Source organism: Chelonoidis abingdonii, chromosome 25 (genome assembly GCF_003597395.2).
Source record: "Chelonoidis abingdonii isolate Lonesome George chromosome 25, CheloAbing_2.0, whole genome shotgun sequence".
In the NCBI taxonomy this organism is placed as follows: Eukaryota; Metazoa; Chordata; order Testudines; family Testudinidae; genus Chelonoidis; species Chelonoidis abingdonii.
In genome coordinates, this window is record NC_133793.1 from 8,502,539 (window position 1) to 8,518,836 (window position 16,298).

The 16,298-nt window shown below is 39.4% G+C and overlaps 1 protein-coding gene across 1 annotated transcript in view; it reads left to right on the forward strand.

Moving 5' to 3' along the window:
- The window catches only part of RCAN3 (RCAN family member 3), an 81,562-nt gene that overhangs the window by 14,742 nt on the left and 50,522 nt on the right, over positions 1-16,298 (forward strand). The window contains exons 3-5 of the mRNA XM_032789537.2: positions 9,342-9,515; positions 10,553-10,724; positions 12,094-12,246. Of these exons, the coding sequence (XP_032645428.2) occupies positions 9,342-9,515; positions 10,553-10,724; positions 12,094-12,246 (499 nt within the window). The remainder of the gene's footprint in view (positions 1-9,341; positions 9,516-10,552; positions 10,725-12,093; positions 12,247-16,298) is intronic.

Below are 16,298 nucleotides of genomic sequence, written 5' to 3' on the forward strand. Positions count from 1 at the left end.
CACACGAACCCTAATCCGAGTTATCACTATCGAATTTAGCACTACTCCTCTCGTCTGGGAGGAGTTCCGAAATCGATTTAAGGAGCCGTTTAACTCGGTATTAATGACGACGTCATGTGAACGGGTACAGCGTTAAATCGGTATATCGGCCATTAAACCGATTTAAAGTCGCAGTGTAGACCTGGCCTGAGTGTAGTCAGAGCCACAGCGCTGGGAGAGAGCTCTCCCAGCACTGCTTGTAAACCACATCCCTTATGGGTGTAGCGTGCAGCGCTGGGAGCCGCGCTCCCAGTGCTGCCTCCCTGATTACACTGACACTTTACAGCGCTGCATCTTGCAGTGCTCAGGTGGGTGTTTTTTCACACCCCTGAGCGTGAAAGTTGCAGCGCTGTAAAGTGCCAATGTAGCCAAGCCCTTAGCCTCTTAAAGGCAGTGGCAGTGAACTGCACTCCTAAACTATTAATCACAACAAATAAAGCTGCTGAAACTCTACCAAAGAGACTTTATAGGCTGCTAACTGCATAGATGCAAAACACAATTATAAAGATCATCAAATTGGATTCCACTCTTACCATCTTAGGGTTTTGCTTAAACTTGACCATCCTTTCTTCCCTTCTCCTTCCTTTTTCTTCCCTGTCCTTTATCCTCCTTTCTGTCAGTCTTTACAAGGAAACTTCTGCCAAAATGCAGGTTTTGCACTGGACTCTGAAGCTAGGCAGACTAAGGCTCATTCTCATCCAGCAGGTGTTTCACAATCTAGGACTCCAGCACCGAGAGTGCCTTACTGACAGCTCTCCCTAGAGATCCTTGTCATTTCCATTTCCTGAGGTGAGGGATTTGTGGAGCAACAGCTTGAAATATATTATCTGACTGCAGACAGTAATGCTGATACTGCAATCCTTATTCTGTAAAGGAAAGAATATCAGGCCTATGATTTATAATGCCACTTAAGTATAAATGTATTTGATTAGGGCAGCCTTACAAAATTCTGCTCACCTGCTACCACTTAAGTAGGTTTGGATTTTTATTTTATTTTTTTCCAGAAAAGTAAAATATAATTATTTTTTCTATCATGACAAACAGCAGGCAAGTAGATTTTGTTTGTGGACAGGTGTATTTTCGGGACTGTTTTGTGCGAGGCTGGATTAGATATCTTCAAATTCTGATTTAGTAACACATGTTAAAATTGCTGCCAAAACATGGAAGTTTATGCCAAACACTCTGAAGTACTGGCTTGATAAGTTCTGTGCGCTGCAGATCAATTTTACCTGTGTTTTATTTGAAAGAAACATCAGAAGAAAGTAAATAATTGCTTTAAACAACCTGTTTCACAGACAATATTTTTTTATCTAATACCTTCCCTTCCCGCCACCCTCCCACATACATTTATATGCCATTTTAAGTGTTAATTTCCCTCTACCGTCTCTCCCCTGGAGAGGAGCAATCCTGCAGTTGTATCCCAAATCAGAAATTCATATAGAAACAAATTTGATTTGTCCAAAACACTCATTATCCAAAACTCTCAGTGCCCTAAGATACTTGGATAACTGAGTTTTACATCTAATACTTATATATCACTTCATATTTCTAAAACGCCAGACAAATATCATAATGCTCCCGAGAGATGAAATAGATGTAACTATCCCCATTTTTAGATAGGGAAACTGAGTTACAGAAGGTGAGAGTAGCTCAAAACCACACAGCAAGTCAATCTTGGAGCAGGATTAGAATGTAGATGTTCCTGGCTACCATGACTATGGGGTGGAACACAGGACTACTACTTTTCTCGCTGATACAGTTTGGTTCTGTAAGTGATTATCCAAGTCACAATGAAGGGCTCTGGCCTTTCTGGTGGTAATGTATCTTTGTTAGAGCTAATCAGATAAAGGCTTTTTTTTCACAGAAAATTTCGACTTTTCAGCAAAAAATTGAAAACTGAAGTAATTCTGCACAAACCCAAAGTAGTTTGATTTGGAAATACAGCAGAACTCCATTTATCCAATCTAATTGGCACTGGGGCTAGAATGGATAATCAAACATTTGGATAATCTGGAGAATGGCTGCAGCACCATCTAGCTGCCAGAGAAGAGATCATCTGCTTCTGGACCTGTGTGCACTTGTTGTTCGGTTAATAATGAGAGTTGGATAATGGAGGGTCAGATAAAGGAGCTTCTACTGTACTGGTGTGGTGATTCATAGGGATTGTAGTTCATGTACCTCATGCTCCCATTCGCCTCTATAAACCAGGCTCTCTGGTCAGATTACATCTTCCATCATGCATCATACTATCCTCTGTAGTGAGGAGAGCCAGTGCCTCAAGGGCTTTGGTCCAGTGACCATGGTGCATCATGGGAGATTCTTCTTTGTGGGCCAGGCTTCCCAGCTAGACAATGTGAACATGAGGCAACTGAAATAAAATGCCTGTGAGCTAGCATGGCATCCTATCCAAACTGAAATATTTCAGTATTCAACTGAAATATTTTTGGTTTGGGTCCACAATTGAAATCTTTTTGTTTTTTACACTTTCTTTTGTTGAAAAATTAAAATTTTCTGCAGTAAGACGACAATTTTCATGAAGAAAGTTTAATTGAAAACCCAGTTTGCTGTCGGAAAACACTTTTGATGAACAACATTTCCACCGGTCTTAATCTTTATATATAGTGCTGTTCATTCCAAAGCACTTCATAAACATACATGCATCACCAGGGAAATGCTGCCATCTGTGGGATGAAGGGGAACAGCAAGGTAGTGTACATGGCATTGCATAACAGCGGGAGGAGGTAAAACAAGGGGCAAGGTCCTCGTCTTATTTGGTGTCTTGGGATTCCTAGTGTCCTCACAGAGCAGATAAGACCTCTGGTGAAAAGACTTACACACAGCAAACAGCATAGAGCTCAATTTATCTGCCCCATAAAGGTAAAGGACTCCTCTGTCCCTTCCTAAATTTGAACCTGTTTCCAGGAAGTCTCAATATTTCAGCATCTTGCTGTAGGACAACTTAAATAACAAACTGCTTATTAGACTCTAGAGTTGAGATTCAGCCTCCTACACTCAGAAATGGAGGTGGACAGTGCACAGCAGGAGGTCAATGCAGTGTGTGTGTGTGTGTGTGTGTGTGTGTGTGTGTGTGTGTGTGTGTGTGTGTGTGTGTGTGTGTGTGTGTGTGTGTGTGTTCATGACCCCCAGATAGAAACAAGGCTGGTAATCTAGATCTGATTTTAGGCCTGCCTGCCTAGAGTGCCCATTTAATAGGTAACCCACAATTCAGTAAGGATGCTCTTGTCAAAGATGCTTCACTAGGGGTTTGACAGCTGTTTATATATCTAATAGTAAACTGTATTGGCCCATGGGATGATAGTGAATTTTTTTAGGCTGTGCAAATCTAAAAGAAAAACCTCAAAGAATGAAGACTCTTATGCAAAAATTTACACATTACAGTACTTTAGAAATAGCAAATCTTAATCATCCTCCTTCTTTTACTGCAGTTCAGATAAAACCACAGATGGCCTGTGTTTAAGAGCCTTTGAAGGGGAAAGGGTATTCTAATCCTCTGACCTATATCCTGAATACAAATTATATTAAATATAAAAGTGAAGTATTGCTAATATGCCTTTGTGATTTTCAGAGTTTTTCAGTTTTGTATCACAGGGGTAGCCTCTGACGAAGTGAGTATTCACCCACAAAAGCTCATGCTCCAATACATCTGTTAGTCAATAAGGTGCCACAGGACTCTTTGCTGCTTTTTATCAGTTTTATATATCTTTCCTGCTTGTTAACAGATCATAGGACAGTCCTGCCCATGCTGAAAACCATGTCTACATAAAGCTGTTGCTAACAGAATTCTAACCAGAGTAGAAATAATATTTTTTTTAAGACCCCACTAGCCAAACCATGCTATATAGAGTCACTAGCCTCCATAGCCTAGAATTCAGTTTTATAATACAGTGCTAACAGTTTTCAGATTGAAAAAATCCCTGCCCAAACTGGTCATGGGAACAATGCTAGAATTCTATCAGCAACAAATTTTTAAACACGTTACAGATCCTAGAGTCTTGGAGGTCTTTTTTCTTCATTACCCTTAATCACGAAGGCCTATATCACTGTCTTCACTGCATTTTTTCCTGTGTTAGGAAAATGTCTTTAAAAAGCAGTTTTTAAAAACTTTCTTGAAACATTATTGTACCGGGTGATTGGAGTAAGACTTGATTTGAAATGGAATGGTCTCCGTAAGCCAAGGAGAGTAAACTTTAAGAATTACAAAAGGAGAAGTGACAGAGTCCTGTGGCATCTTACAGACTAACAGACATATTGGAGCATGAGCTTTCGTGGGTGAATACCCACTTTGTCCGAAGAGAATTTATACTCAAGGTGAGCTGCTCAGAATGTATCAGCAAGATATAAACCTGATTGAACAATTTGCAGGAAAGAGAGTGTATATCCCTGCTAAATATACAGGTAGGCCAGTTTCCCATCTGCCAAACAGGAATCTGTAAGGTAGCATCAGCAATTTCAGGGAGTAGTGATTTCACTCCCTAGCTCCCCAATGTCACTTCCAGCAGCAAAAGAGCCCAGCATCCAACAGAACAAATTTTCAGTGGTGCCCTCTCAGCAATGGCCAGCAGAGCATGTTTTTAGAAAATCTAGACATTTTGGCTGCTGACTGCTGCCCTTTTCTCTTTTTGCATTATCCTTTAGATCAGGGGTCAGCAACCTTTGAGAAGTGCTGTGCCGAGTCTTCATTTATTCACTCTAAATTAAGGTTTCGCGTGCCAGTCATTCATTTTAACCTTTTTAGAAGGTCTCTTTCTATAAGTCTAGAATATATAACTAAACTGTTGTATGTAAAGTAAATAAGGTTTTTAAAATGTTTGAGAAGCTTCATTTAAAATTAAAATATAGAGCCCCCCTGGACTGGTGGCCAGGACCCGAGCAGTGTGAGTGCGAGTGCCACTGAAAATCAGCTCGGGTGCTGCCTTCGGCACGCGTGCCATAGGTTGCCTATCCCTGCTTTAGATACTGCAGTTATCCAGGATGATTCAGGATTTGGTTTTCTCGCTGCATTGTAGGTGTGGTTCTTTGTCCCTTGTTGACGGAACGTATTTGTCTTTTAACCATTCCCTCGTGCAGATGGAGTTAATGTGTTAACTATTGTACACTGGTTTATGTTCTTTATGGAACTCAGTTTGCATTCTAGTGAAGTCATTTGTAGTTATTCCTCCTGATGCAGTGTACTTTGTTCCCTGCAAATACTGTCCAGTGGCTTTCATGGTAAAATACCTACAATCTGATGATTTTTTATTCACTATAATCCTCATTGTCTTATCTCCAGTAGTTGTATGAACCTTTATCCTATAAATCTGATCAACTCATATAATTCCAGACTTATTTTCTTTATTCCATAGCATTTGCTGTCTCGGCATATTAATTTGACACCATCTGAAAATGTAACAACTCCTGAAATGGTGACATTTTCAAAGCCATTTAAATACAAGGTCAACCAGAGTGAGCACGATAGTGAACTAGTTTGCCTCTCTCCCTGCTTTACATGTTTGTTTTACCAATAGCCTCTGCTTCTTATCTCTGAGCCACTTTGCAGTCCCATTTTTAATTGCTCTTTTCCAATTACAATATATCACAGCTATCGACCTTGGAGATCCTTGATGCTAATGCCAGGAGCTCTAGAGCTAAAGGCTCAAAGGAGGGTGGGGAGGGTTAACAAAATGTGTTTCTATTTTTGGCAGTGGGTAGCCTCAGGCATCCACACACTAGTACTTGTGTGCTGCACTGACCCTAACAAGGGCGTGTGTAATGGGAGGGTTGTTAGTACCCTGGCACAGAGGTTAACCAAGGAGGTAGCCAATCTGGGAGGAAATCAGAGCTCCTTTTATCCTTGTCTGTTTTAATTTAGTTTACTCTTACCATAGTTTAACCGCTTTGTGGGGTTCTGTTTTAATATTTGTTTTAAACAATTAACTGTTCAATAAAATCTGTACTACAGAAGCTACTGGAAGTGGATAGTGCAGATAGACTGGAAAGGAATCATAAATCAGATATGCAAATAACTTTTAAAGCAGCTTACAGATCTGCACTTGAATAGGGGAGGGGATGTTATATAATCGCTGTTGCTCTGTCAGCCTGCTATAATCGTATTCCTGTGGTGCAGGAGAAAGGTGGCTGCTGTTGAGTTTTTAAATGGCTTATTTTCAGTTGCAGAGCTTTCATTTTTTCTTCTTTTCCCCTGCAGAAAATACCTAGTTCATCAGCCATTAACGTTATACATACTGTTACCTGCATCTCTTCAGTTTAGTGTGAGCATGGGTTACTGCTAGGTCTGTGTAGGTCCCCAGAAAAGCTAACTTCCAGCCCTATATGTTGGCACTAAACTTCTACTGAAGATGAGTCAAGTGTGGCCCAAATATATTTATATGAGTCATCAGTGAGCAGAAATATTTTGTCATCAATGGGTTGAAAGCTTATATAGAGAGACACTGTCGAGTATTTTAAATGACTAATTTTAAAATATTCCTGTTTCTGGTAGAACATCTTTTAAATATTTTCTTCTCTGCACTCTTCCCTCAAAATAAAAAACAACAAAGCCATCTCTGTGTTTGTAAGGACTTCAGTACCTTCAGCATCTGTTACCTTTCAGAAAGTTAGTAAAACTGTAACATTAGTTAAAAACAAAACTGAAGAGGAAATACTTCCTTAAACAGGCTACCCAAACCTGCTTCAGTTCTTCCTCCATAGAGCTGGCACTATCCCATCATTCCTTCTTTGTGTGGAGAGTATTGAAAATGTGCACCGCAACACATTGGCTTTATAATTTGTTTCATACGTGTCTCTGATAAGCGTCACTTGTTGCCACTCTTTTGCTCTTTCTATGGAAATACTCCAAAAGCATTACCTGGGCACGTGAGGTTAATGTGTGGAGACATGCTAGCTCTCTGTCTAATGACACTTGAATAATTGGCTGCCACATGAAATCATTCTGTAAGTTGTTTGTCACGTGGGCTTTCAGAATGCTATCTGCATTGGCGTGTAAATTCACATGGAGCCTTCTTTTGAACTGATACATTTTAGGACTGGGTTAAATTTTCTCTAAATGTAGTTTGTGAGCAGTACTGATTGACCTGTTAGCAAGGTCATCTGAGCTGATTGATTTTAGTAGATAAGACATTATTTTAGATCAGGCCAGGATTGTGTGTTAGGTCTATAAATGGAAAACTTATTATGCAGGCTTATTCCTAAAGCTTGCAAGAACAGATCTGCTTTGATATATTATTTGGCTTTTATCTGTTTTATGAAACTCTGCTTTGTCAGCCTCTGGACAAAGATGTCAGTAGCTTGATTTAGTTCTCTCTATATTTTCTTTCAAGGGGTGAATGCACAGCAGACACACTTACTGAATCAAATGGAAAATGTGCTGTGTGTGCACATACTGAAAGTGCATCCAAAAATCAGCTCTTTTGGTGGGGCTTGCGGGATTATCCTCTCCATTCATTTTATTCTTCTAATGAATTTGGTGCTTGCAAAAGTGCTGGATTGACAGATCTGGAGTCTGATTTCACTCTCTATCTACATAACCGGAAGAGCATGGACGTGTTTCTCCTATGCTGCACTCCCTACCCAGCTTGCCCTCCTATAGTTCAAGGAAACGTCAAGCTTCATTGGCAAAGCTGGTAGAGTTTTCAGTCTATGCAAGCAGAATATATCTGGATCAAAACATAATCTTCCCTCTTTCCCCCAATCAAACCCCAATTTGCAATTACATATAAATAGTATATATGTATTGCACAAATATTTTTCATGTACCACTTTTCATCTGTAGATCTCAAAGCCCTTTAAATAGGTGTATAATGATCAATATTCCCATGTAACTGATGGGGTGGGCACTGAAGCTAAACAGATGCCATAGATTTGAAATATAGACATTTAAATTCTGTTTTTTTAAAAGTATTTTCAGGTAACAGGCCTGCCTCCTGCTATCTCTTCCTCCCCCCCCCACACCTCCCTCGATGCTTTGGTGAAGGTCCACCCAAACAAAAGGTGAAACTTATTGACTGCAGTGTGTGTACAATAAGCTAGGCAGTGAACTATTTTATTTCAGCTTTTAAAAGGCAAACATACGCTTACAGAAAAGGTTGTCAAATGCAGAAGTTAATAAAATCCTTTACAGAGTTTGTTTTTTTTCCCCTCTGCTGTAAGTGGAAGAAATTTATCATTGAGGTTGCATTTAATAATAGAAGGCAGAAGAATTCAGACAGAACTGACTTATGTAGTGTCATAAGAACATACGAATGGCTATACTGGGTCAGATCAGTGGTCCATCTAGCCCAGTATCCTGACTTCTGACAGTGGCCAATGCGAGGTGCTGCAGAGAGCATGAACAGAACAGGCAATCACTGAGTGATCCATCCCCTGTCATCCACTCTCAGCTTCTGGCAGTCAAGAAGCTAGGGACACCCAGAGCATTGGGTTGCCTCCCTCACCGTGAACTTTTCTAATTTTTTTTAACCCTGTTGTTGTTGTGGCCTTGACAACATCAGCTGGCAATGAGTTCCACAGGTTGACTGTGGTTTATGTGAAATTGTGGTAAACTTGCAACCTGTTAATTTCATTGGGTGGCTCCTGATTCATGGGTTATGTGAAGAAGTAAATAACACTTGCTAATTCACTTTCTCCACACCATTCATGATTTTATTGGCTTCTGTCATATCTCCCCCTTAGTTGTTTCTTTTCCAAGCTGAAAAGTCCCAGTCTTTTTAATCTCTCCATATATGAAATTAATTCCATACCCTTACTTATTTTTGTTGCTCTTTTATGTATCTTTTTCAATTCTAATGTATCTTTTTTGAGATGGGTGACCAGAATTGCACACAGTTTTCAAGGTGTGGGTGTACCATGGATTTATGTAGTGGCATTACGACATTTTCTATCTATCCCCATAGTGTTTTCAGGCACCATAGATGAAAGACATTTAAAAGTGGAAATATCTTTATGTTGAGCTGTCACTAGATGGCACCATCTGAATTAAGATCTATAGGCCTTTGTTTGCATCAGTCCAAATTACTAAAAAACTGGAGATGGAATTGACAGTAAAACAAGGCTTAGAGTTTCAGGTTGGTTACTTTCTCTTACAAGTGGATGTCCAATACACTTACTGGGCAGGTCTGTGCTAAACTTTTAAAATCAAGGGGGTGAGTGAACTAGAAAATCTTCAGGTTCTAAGGGAGTAATTTAGTTGAAGAAACTTAACCAGAGGGAAAAAGTCAAAGGAAAATGTATTTTCACTGAATGAAAATCTTCATTTTGTATCTGAATAATTTTTATTTCACCTTTAGGAAAGATTTGAAGCACTTTTCACAATCTACGATAATCAAGTTACATTCCAGCTGTTTAAAAGCTTTAGAAGAGTAAGGATAAATTTCAGCACCCCAGAGGCAGCAGCAAGAGCACGGATAGAATTGCATGAGACAGACATCAGTGGGAAAAAGCTGAAGCTATATTTTGCACAGGTATGATGCAATATGTAGATGATCTAAATGCACTCTTATCTCCTCTCCATTCTATACTTATTGATGGGTTCTCATTCCTGACAGAGTTCTGAAGTTCCCTCTAACCACACACACAGGCATCCTTTCTCCACTTCTTCAGCGTGAATCTACACATCAGGGACTCTTTCTTTCCACCTGCAGATGATACAGCTCTGTAATTGGCTGGAAGGGTCACTCTTGAGTGACAAAGCTCTCCCCTCTTCCACAAGCTGAACGCTCTCCTTTTCTTAAAGTGCAGTCCAGCATCTCCTCTCCACAGACACTGGGTCCATGTACAAATTTTGTTGGATTAGTGGCTCAGCATGTGTTATATACAATCCCAAGTCCATTGTCAGCATTGAACAAAATAACTAGAAACAGTCGGAAGAAATTGAGAGGAAAAAGTAGACTTAAGCTATGTGCCGCTACAGCTGTGCCACTAAAAGGCGCAGTGTAGCCACTGTTTGTCGGCAGGAGAGAGCTCTCCTGCCAACAAAAAACTTCCACCCCAACGAGTGGTGGTAGCTTTGTTTGCCGACAAAGCGCTGTTCGCACCGGCACTTTATGTCGGCAAAACTTTTGTCATTCGGGGGGTGGGAGTGTTTTTTTCATACCTCTGAATGACAAAAGCTGAGTTGTTCAGGTTCCAGTGTAGAGGGGTAGCCGTGTTAGTCTGGATCTGCGTCTGACGAAGTGGGTATTCACCCACGAAAGCTCACGCTCCAAAACGTCTGTTAGTCTACAAGGTGCCACAGGATTCTCTGCTGCTAGTGTAGACACAGTCTTAGTATTAGGAAAAACTTCATGGCCATGAGAGAGATCTCCCCATGGAATAGTCTCCCAAAGAAGTGGTATAAGTTCTGTTACTTGCAGCTTTTAAAGCTAGACTGGATAAAACACTAGAAAGGCGTTATGAAGAACAGTCCCACATTGCAGGAGAGTGATATCTCTTCTCTCACTATTAGATCCTCTAGTTTAACTTCTGTGATTCTGTTATCATGGTGGTATTGTTTCTTCAGGTCCAGGTGTCCAGTGAAGTAGAAGACAAGTCCTACCTCCTTCCCCCAGAACCTGTCAAACAGTTCCTGATATCGCCTCCTGCATCTCCACCTGTTGGGTGGAAGCAAAGTGAAGATGCAGCTCCTGGAATAAACTATGACTTACTCTGTGCTGTTTCCAAATTGGGTCCAGGTAAGAACATCTTCCTGCTTTTGTGGCTGTTTTGCTTCAGAAATGTCTGTTCAGTAGCTTTCGTCACCTCTCTAGGAAAAGGAATGGAGTATAGACACAGATCTCCTGGTTGTCCCTATGTGGTTACTTGTAGGGACAAAATGGTTCAATGCGTGGTCTGCAAATTTCTTAATCGATTGAGAGAGCTTCAAAGTTTAGCACCCTGCTGGATTGCATGCTCTTGAGATAGAGCCACATATTTACTTAATTTTCCCTCTGAAATCTCAGTACATATTTAATTGAATGAGAAACACAAAGTAAGGTTCAGTTAGTTGGAGTTCTCTATCTTAGCTATTTTCTAGGGTGCCAATCGCTGCCATATTTAGATATGGCCACCACATAATTTAACTGTCAAACCTTTTAATTGACCTTTTCTGAGGACCTTGCCATTTCTTTCCCCTGACAACAGAAACTCCAGTTTCTCAGTGCACAGTGTAACATGCTTTGCTACTGACTTGATGTGTTACTTTGGTCAAAAATCCCTTACCCTCATTAGACCTCCATTTTTTCATTTCTAAAATGCATAAAAGTAATAGCACGACTTACTTTGGAGGGTGGGGACAGGCTTAACATTTGCAAAGCTTGTTTTAGAGCCTCTGAAAGGTGTGATAGAAGTGCATAGTGCTTCAGTGTTGTATGCAAATTAAGACAAATATTGCTATAAGCCAGGAGTCGGCAATCTTTCAGAAGTGGTGTGCCGAGTCTTCATTTATTCACTCTAATTTAAGGTTTCATGTTCCAGCCATACATTTTTAGAAGGTCTCTTTCTATAAGTCTAGAATATATACCTAAACTATTGTTGTATGTAAAGTAAATAAGGTTTTTAAAATGTTTAAGAAGCTTCATTTAAAATTAAATTAAAATACAGAGTCCCCCGGATTGGTGGCCAGGACCTGTGCAGTGTGAGTGCCACAGAAAATCAGCTCGCGTGCCACCTTCGGCACACGTGCCATAGGTTGCCTACCCCTGCTATAAGCCCTCTAAGTTGCACGTAAATGTTTCCATTTTTCCCTCCAAAATATCAATTAAGTGTTATTAGTGTGCAGAAAGCACAATTTATCAACTATAGTGGCAATGTATTTCAAAACATGTAAGCAGCACTAGTCAAATCAAGTATGAAAGTGGACTAAACTAAAGCTGAAAAGGGATTAAATGAATCTTTAGATTTTTAGTACATCATTTACTGTGAATCCTAATGGAAACCTGTTTTGAAATAAAAATAGTTCAGTGATATTTTTTTATTTCCCGTTGTATACTCTTACAGATTTGTTACTTTGAGTTTAACTGTCAAACCTTTTAACTTGCTTTTTCTTCGTGCTGTACTCTATAGGGGAGAAATACGAGCTTCATGCAGGAACGGAGTCTACTCCTAGTGTAGTCGTTCACATTTGTGAAAGTGAAACAGAGGAGGAGGAGGAAATTAAAAATCCAAAACAGAAAATCTTGCAGACAAGGCGCCCAGATCCTACTCCAACAATACTAAGTGAATCTAAAACATTTGATTGTACACGGGAGGTAGGGGGTACCATGCACTGTTAAGTCTTGTGATGCTGTAAACAATATCTATATGAGGATAGTAAATTAATACATGTATTGATGTCTGCATTGCTGCATTATATATGGCAGCAGGAGATTTTACTTGTAGTTGTCTCTCATGTTCAAGTTCTTAGATGCCAATATTCTAAACAGCACTTTAATTTTTAAGAACTAACCCCCCAAGTGCAGCAAGTCCACTAGATTTAAAATAATGGCAAAGCAGGAGGTTGGTTTTTTTTGAAGATATGTTCACATTTTCTTGATATTGTATAGCCCGATGTACCAAATGCTGAAACAATATCTTATCAGTACCGTCTATACTATTGGTTACAAAATACTTTATTTTATAACAGTCAAATGTGATATTTTTTTTTGTACTGGTACAACATCTTATATTTAATCAATATATTAATTCGAAGTGTAATATACAATGTACACTAAAATTCCTCCACAGATTGGCCCATTTGTGAACATGTTCCATTTACTTTTCTCAGAAATGCAAAATACTTTTTTTTTTTTTTTTTTAAAGGTACCTTTATTATTTGACATGAGGCACAAATACATGTGCAGGATTAAATAAGTTGTAGTTGGCAGAACTGCAGTTTAGGGAGAGAGGAAACCACAGACCACTTAGGAGGCACATGGAGTTTGCCTCTACAATATTATGCTGCTGTAGGATGGTGTTACGCTGATAGGTACAATTGTTTGCATCGACAGTTGATTGAAATAAAACTGACTTACAGGATGTTGAGTGAAACATGGTTTCGCCTATAGAATGTTAAGCCTCCAGCCCTCTCTAACAATACTGTAATGTCCCCCTGTCATGGGGATAGCCTACATTATATGTAAAGTGAATAATCATTAGATTATGATTGTGATATTAGGGGATAAGAGGTCCAGGGTTAGTTTTTAACTGTTGCTCCTAAACTTTTACAGTTTGCTTCCTTTTTTAAAGACAATCAGTTGCTAGGATGGTTCAACCAATCTCCACTCTGTTTTTATCCAGGTTGCACTCCTGATTTACTGTTCCGATTTAAAAACATGGTATTTTTCATGGCATCCCATATGGCTGATAGCAAATCTGCAATTTCTGAAATAGGAAGCACCTTTTGAAATATACATTTGTGGTTTTGTGAATTTCTGTGTTAAGTGTTTTAGTAGGAGGAAATATGCCTCAGTTTAGTGGCACGTGCTCCTATGGTTTTATGCTATTTTATAAGCAACCTTTTTTAGCCTACACAGATTTTTTTCTATAAAAAATAGTTAAGAAATTCTTTGTGAACAAACTAGGCTGTTTAGGTTCATATTTGATTCTGTACATAAATCACTCTGAAATTGGCCTTTATACATAATTAAAAAACAGTATCATGATTTGGGTAAAGTGTTTGTTGAACTCTCCAAAGCATTTTTACTTGATTGACAGCAAGAGAGTGCATTAATGGTGATTAAATTCAAACAGGCACGGTAGATATGACTTCAGTATTGTCAGCTGTTGATTCTTTCCTGCCATCAACTTCAGGTTGCAAAATGGGATCCTGCAGGCAGGTCCTCATTTTGGAGACAGGAATAGCATACATTTGAGCAGGGGGAAAGTAGGAAAAATCTTTCCTCTTGTGTATCTTGTGCGTATTGGCATAACGTTTATGTAGCTCTTTATTATCAAGCCATTCAAAGTCTATCTTCTCTTTTTCACTGTTCCCCACCTCCAGTTGCAAACGTATATTGTCAGTAGGGCCTTGTGCATTTTAAAATGCCAGAAATCAGTTTGGGGTTTTCTGTAATGTTACATTTTTGTTAGTTGTTCATTTACCCCCTCGCAAATGTTGTTGTAAAGTGGAAAAACTTCAAGCAAGTTAGGCAAATGATAGAGTCAATAATGCTATTGTGAAAGTAGCTTGTGTGAAATGTCTGACTTGCATTCCAGCATAAAAGATCCATGGTGTAAAAAAAAGACATGGAATAAAACATAACAGTGCCATTCAGTGTTTGCCATTAACTGCATCAACCCTGGGCCCATATGGAATATGTAATTTGTCTTTTTTGGAAGCTGGGTATTCTAACAAATCTGTATGCTTGCAAGTTGAATGAATCGTCAACACTTAGGGTTTCTGGTTTGTGGTGGTCTTCCTTCTAATTTGTGGTGTTTGTTTATAAGCAAATTGGCTTAAAAATATTGCCTTGAATTAAAGATAAAAATTGTCCTTGCACATCCACACTCTGAATGCTTTGCTTTGAACTGCTAGTGCCTGCCATGAGCTAATTTCAGCACTGCAAAAATGGTTGATTTTCAACATGTTTTATAAGAACAAACTGTTCTCACTTTTTTGTTGTTTTGGTGAGGTTATATCATTTTATCCTAAAACTGGAAAATCCCAATTTCCAATGCCCTTATTGTAGCTGATCAGAACATTCTCTTGCAAAGTTTTGGGTGGGAGGGTTGTTCTGTTTTTCTTCTTACTAAACTCAGTTTCTCCAATTCAGTTGGTCCAGGCAAGTTTTATTTGCAGCAGAATACAAGATACTTTCCCCTCCACCGTAGAAAAAGTCCAACCTCTATTACCATGGTTAGGGAAAACAAGTTATTCTTTAGATGCCTGGAGTGAGGAAAAGACCTTGGAGCAAGAGATGAAAGAATATTTTTGATCAACCAAACCAAGATGTTCTTAAGCAGTCTCTGTTGAAATACTTGTCTGGTATGTAATAGATGCTGCCACTGGCATTGGTTGACATTTGCTTGATCAATAAATCCATCTTATCAAGCCCTTGAGTATACAGCTAATATGGGTCAATCACTTGGCCCTGAGGATCTGCAGTAACCTATATGTCCCATATATGAGATGTACCTTGAAAAGAACTGAGGTGTATGCTAAACAGCCAAATTCATCCCTGGTGTAACTCTTATTAGTCAGTGGCGTTTCACCAGGAATTAACTTGATCCCTTCTTCCCACCTTGAATGTTATTCTGATCAGTGATATAAGAGTAATGTGAATTTTGACTGGGAGTTTTTAAAACATACTTATTTGAACTTATGTGAAAGTAAAAGGGTTGTCTACCCAGAACTTTTGGGTATCTCAAAAATAAAATTGAACAGCAAATTGTACTCAACAGCCAACAGAACTAAACCTCCTACAAAATTCTCCCCTCTCCAAAGATCTAATCTCTATCAAGCCCCCCCACTTTGCAGCGCCCCGTACAAATAGATGAGCCTTTGCAGCATTTTAGTTGAATTCTCTCTCTTTGTGACTTGCGGGATGCTTATACTGAGCAGTCAGCAGACCAGATTCATAGGAAAACAGCCCCTGCTTTGGGAATGTGATAGGAGGCTCTTTCACATTGCTTTGCTCATTTTTGGCACTTAATCCTAAAAAAGGAAGGTATCTGACTTTATGGTGCCAGTGGCAACATGCTTAATTTAAATCGTATTGACTACTCTGGTTTGTAGCCAGACTGACTGCTTAGCCTAAAAATAAGCTGCGAAGATGACAGAACTTTCTCACAGAATGACACGTGGTTGGAGAAGACCTGTTAGGCAAGTTACTCAGCTGGTGTAAATCAGCACAGCCCAGTTGAGGACAATGGAGCTGTGGCATTAACTGCGTATCTGGCCCATTTACTGAATGATCAAAGTTTTAGGAGATTTACGAAAACAAATACTGGAAAACACAGACATTTGTTGCTGGTGTTTCAGCACTATGTGAAAGGTTCATTGAAGAGATGAGAGGAGCTATAGTTTCCCAGTTTGGATAATTCACTTCTCCCTGGCTCAGATGATGGTAACTAATTAGTTGCAGCCTGTGTAAATCATTGAATGAATTAAGCCTCTTTCTCCTTCTCTCAAGCTATTGGGTCTCCCTTCATGAATACTCTTTTGGGAATTAGACTTTATGATTTGTAAGAGGCAATGCAAGAAAAGTAGATGGACAGTATTTACTGGCCTGTTCTCCCATTTGTTTTGGTGGGAGGCTACACAATTAGAGAGCTCACTTAAAATGGTGATT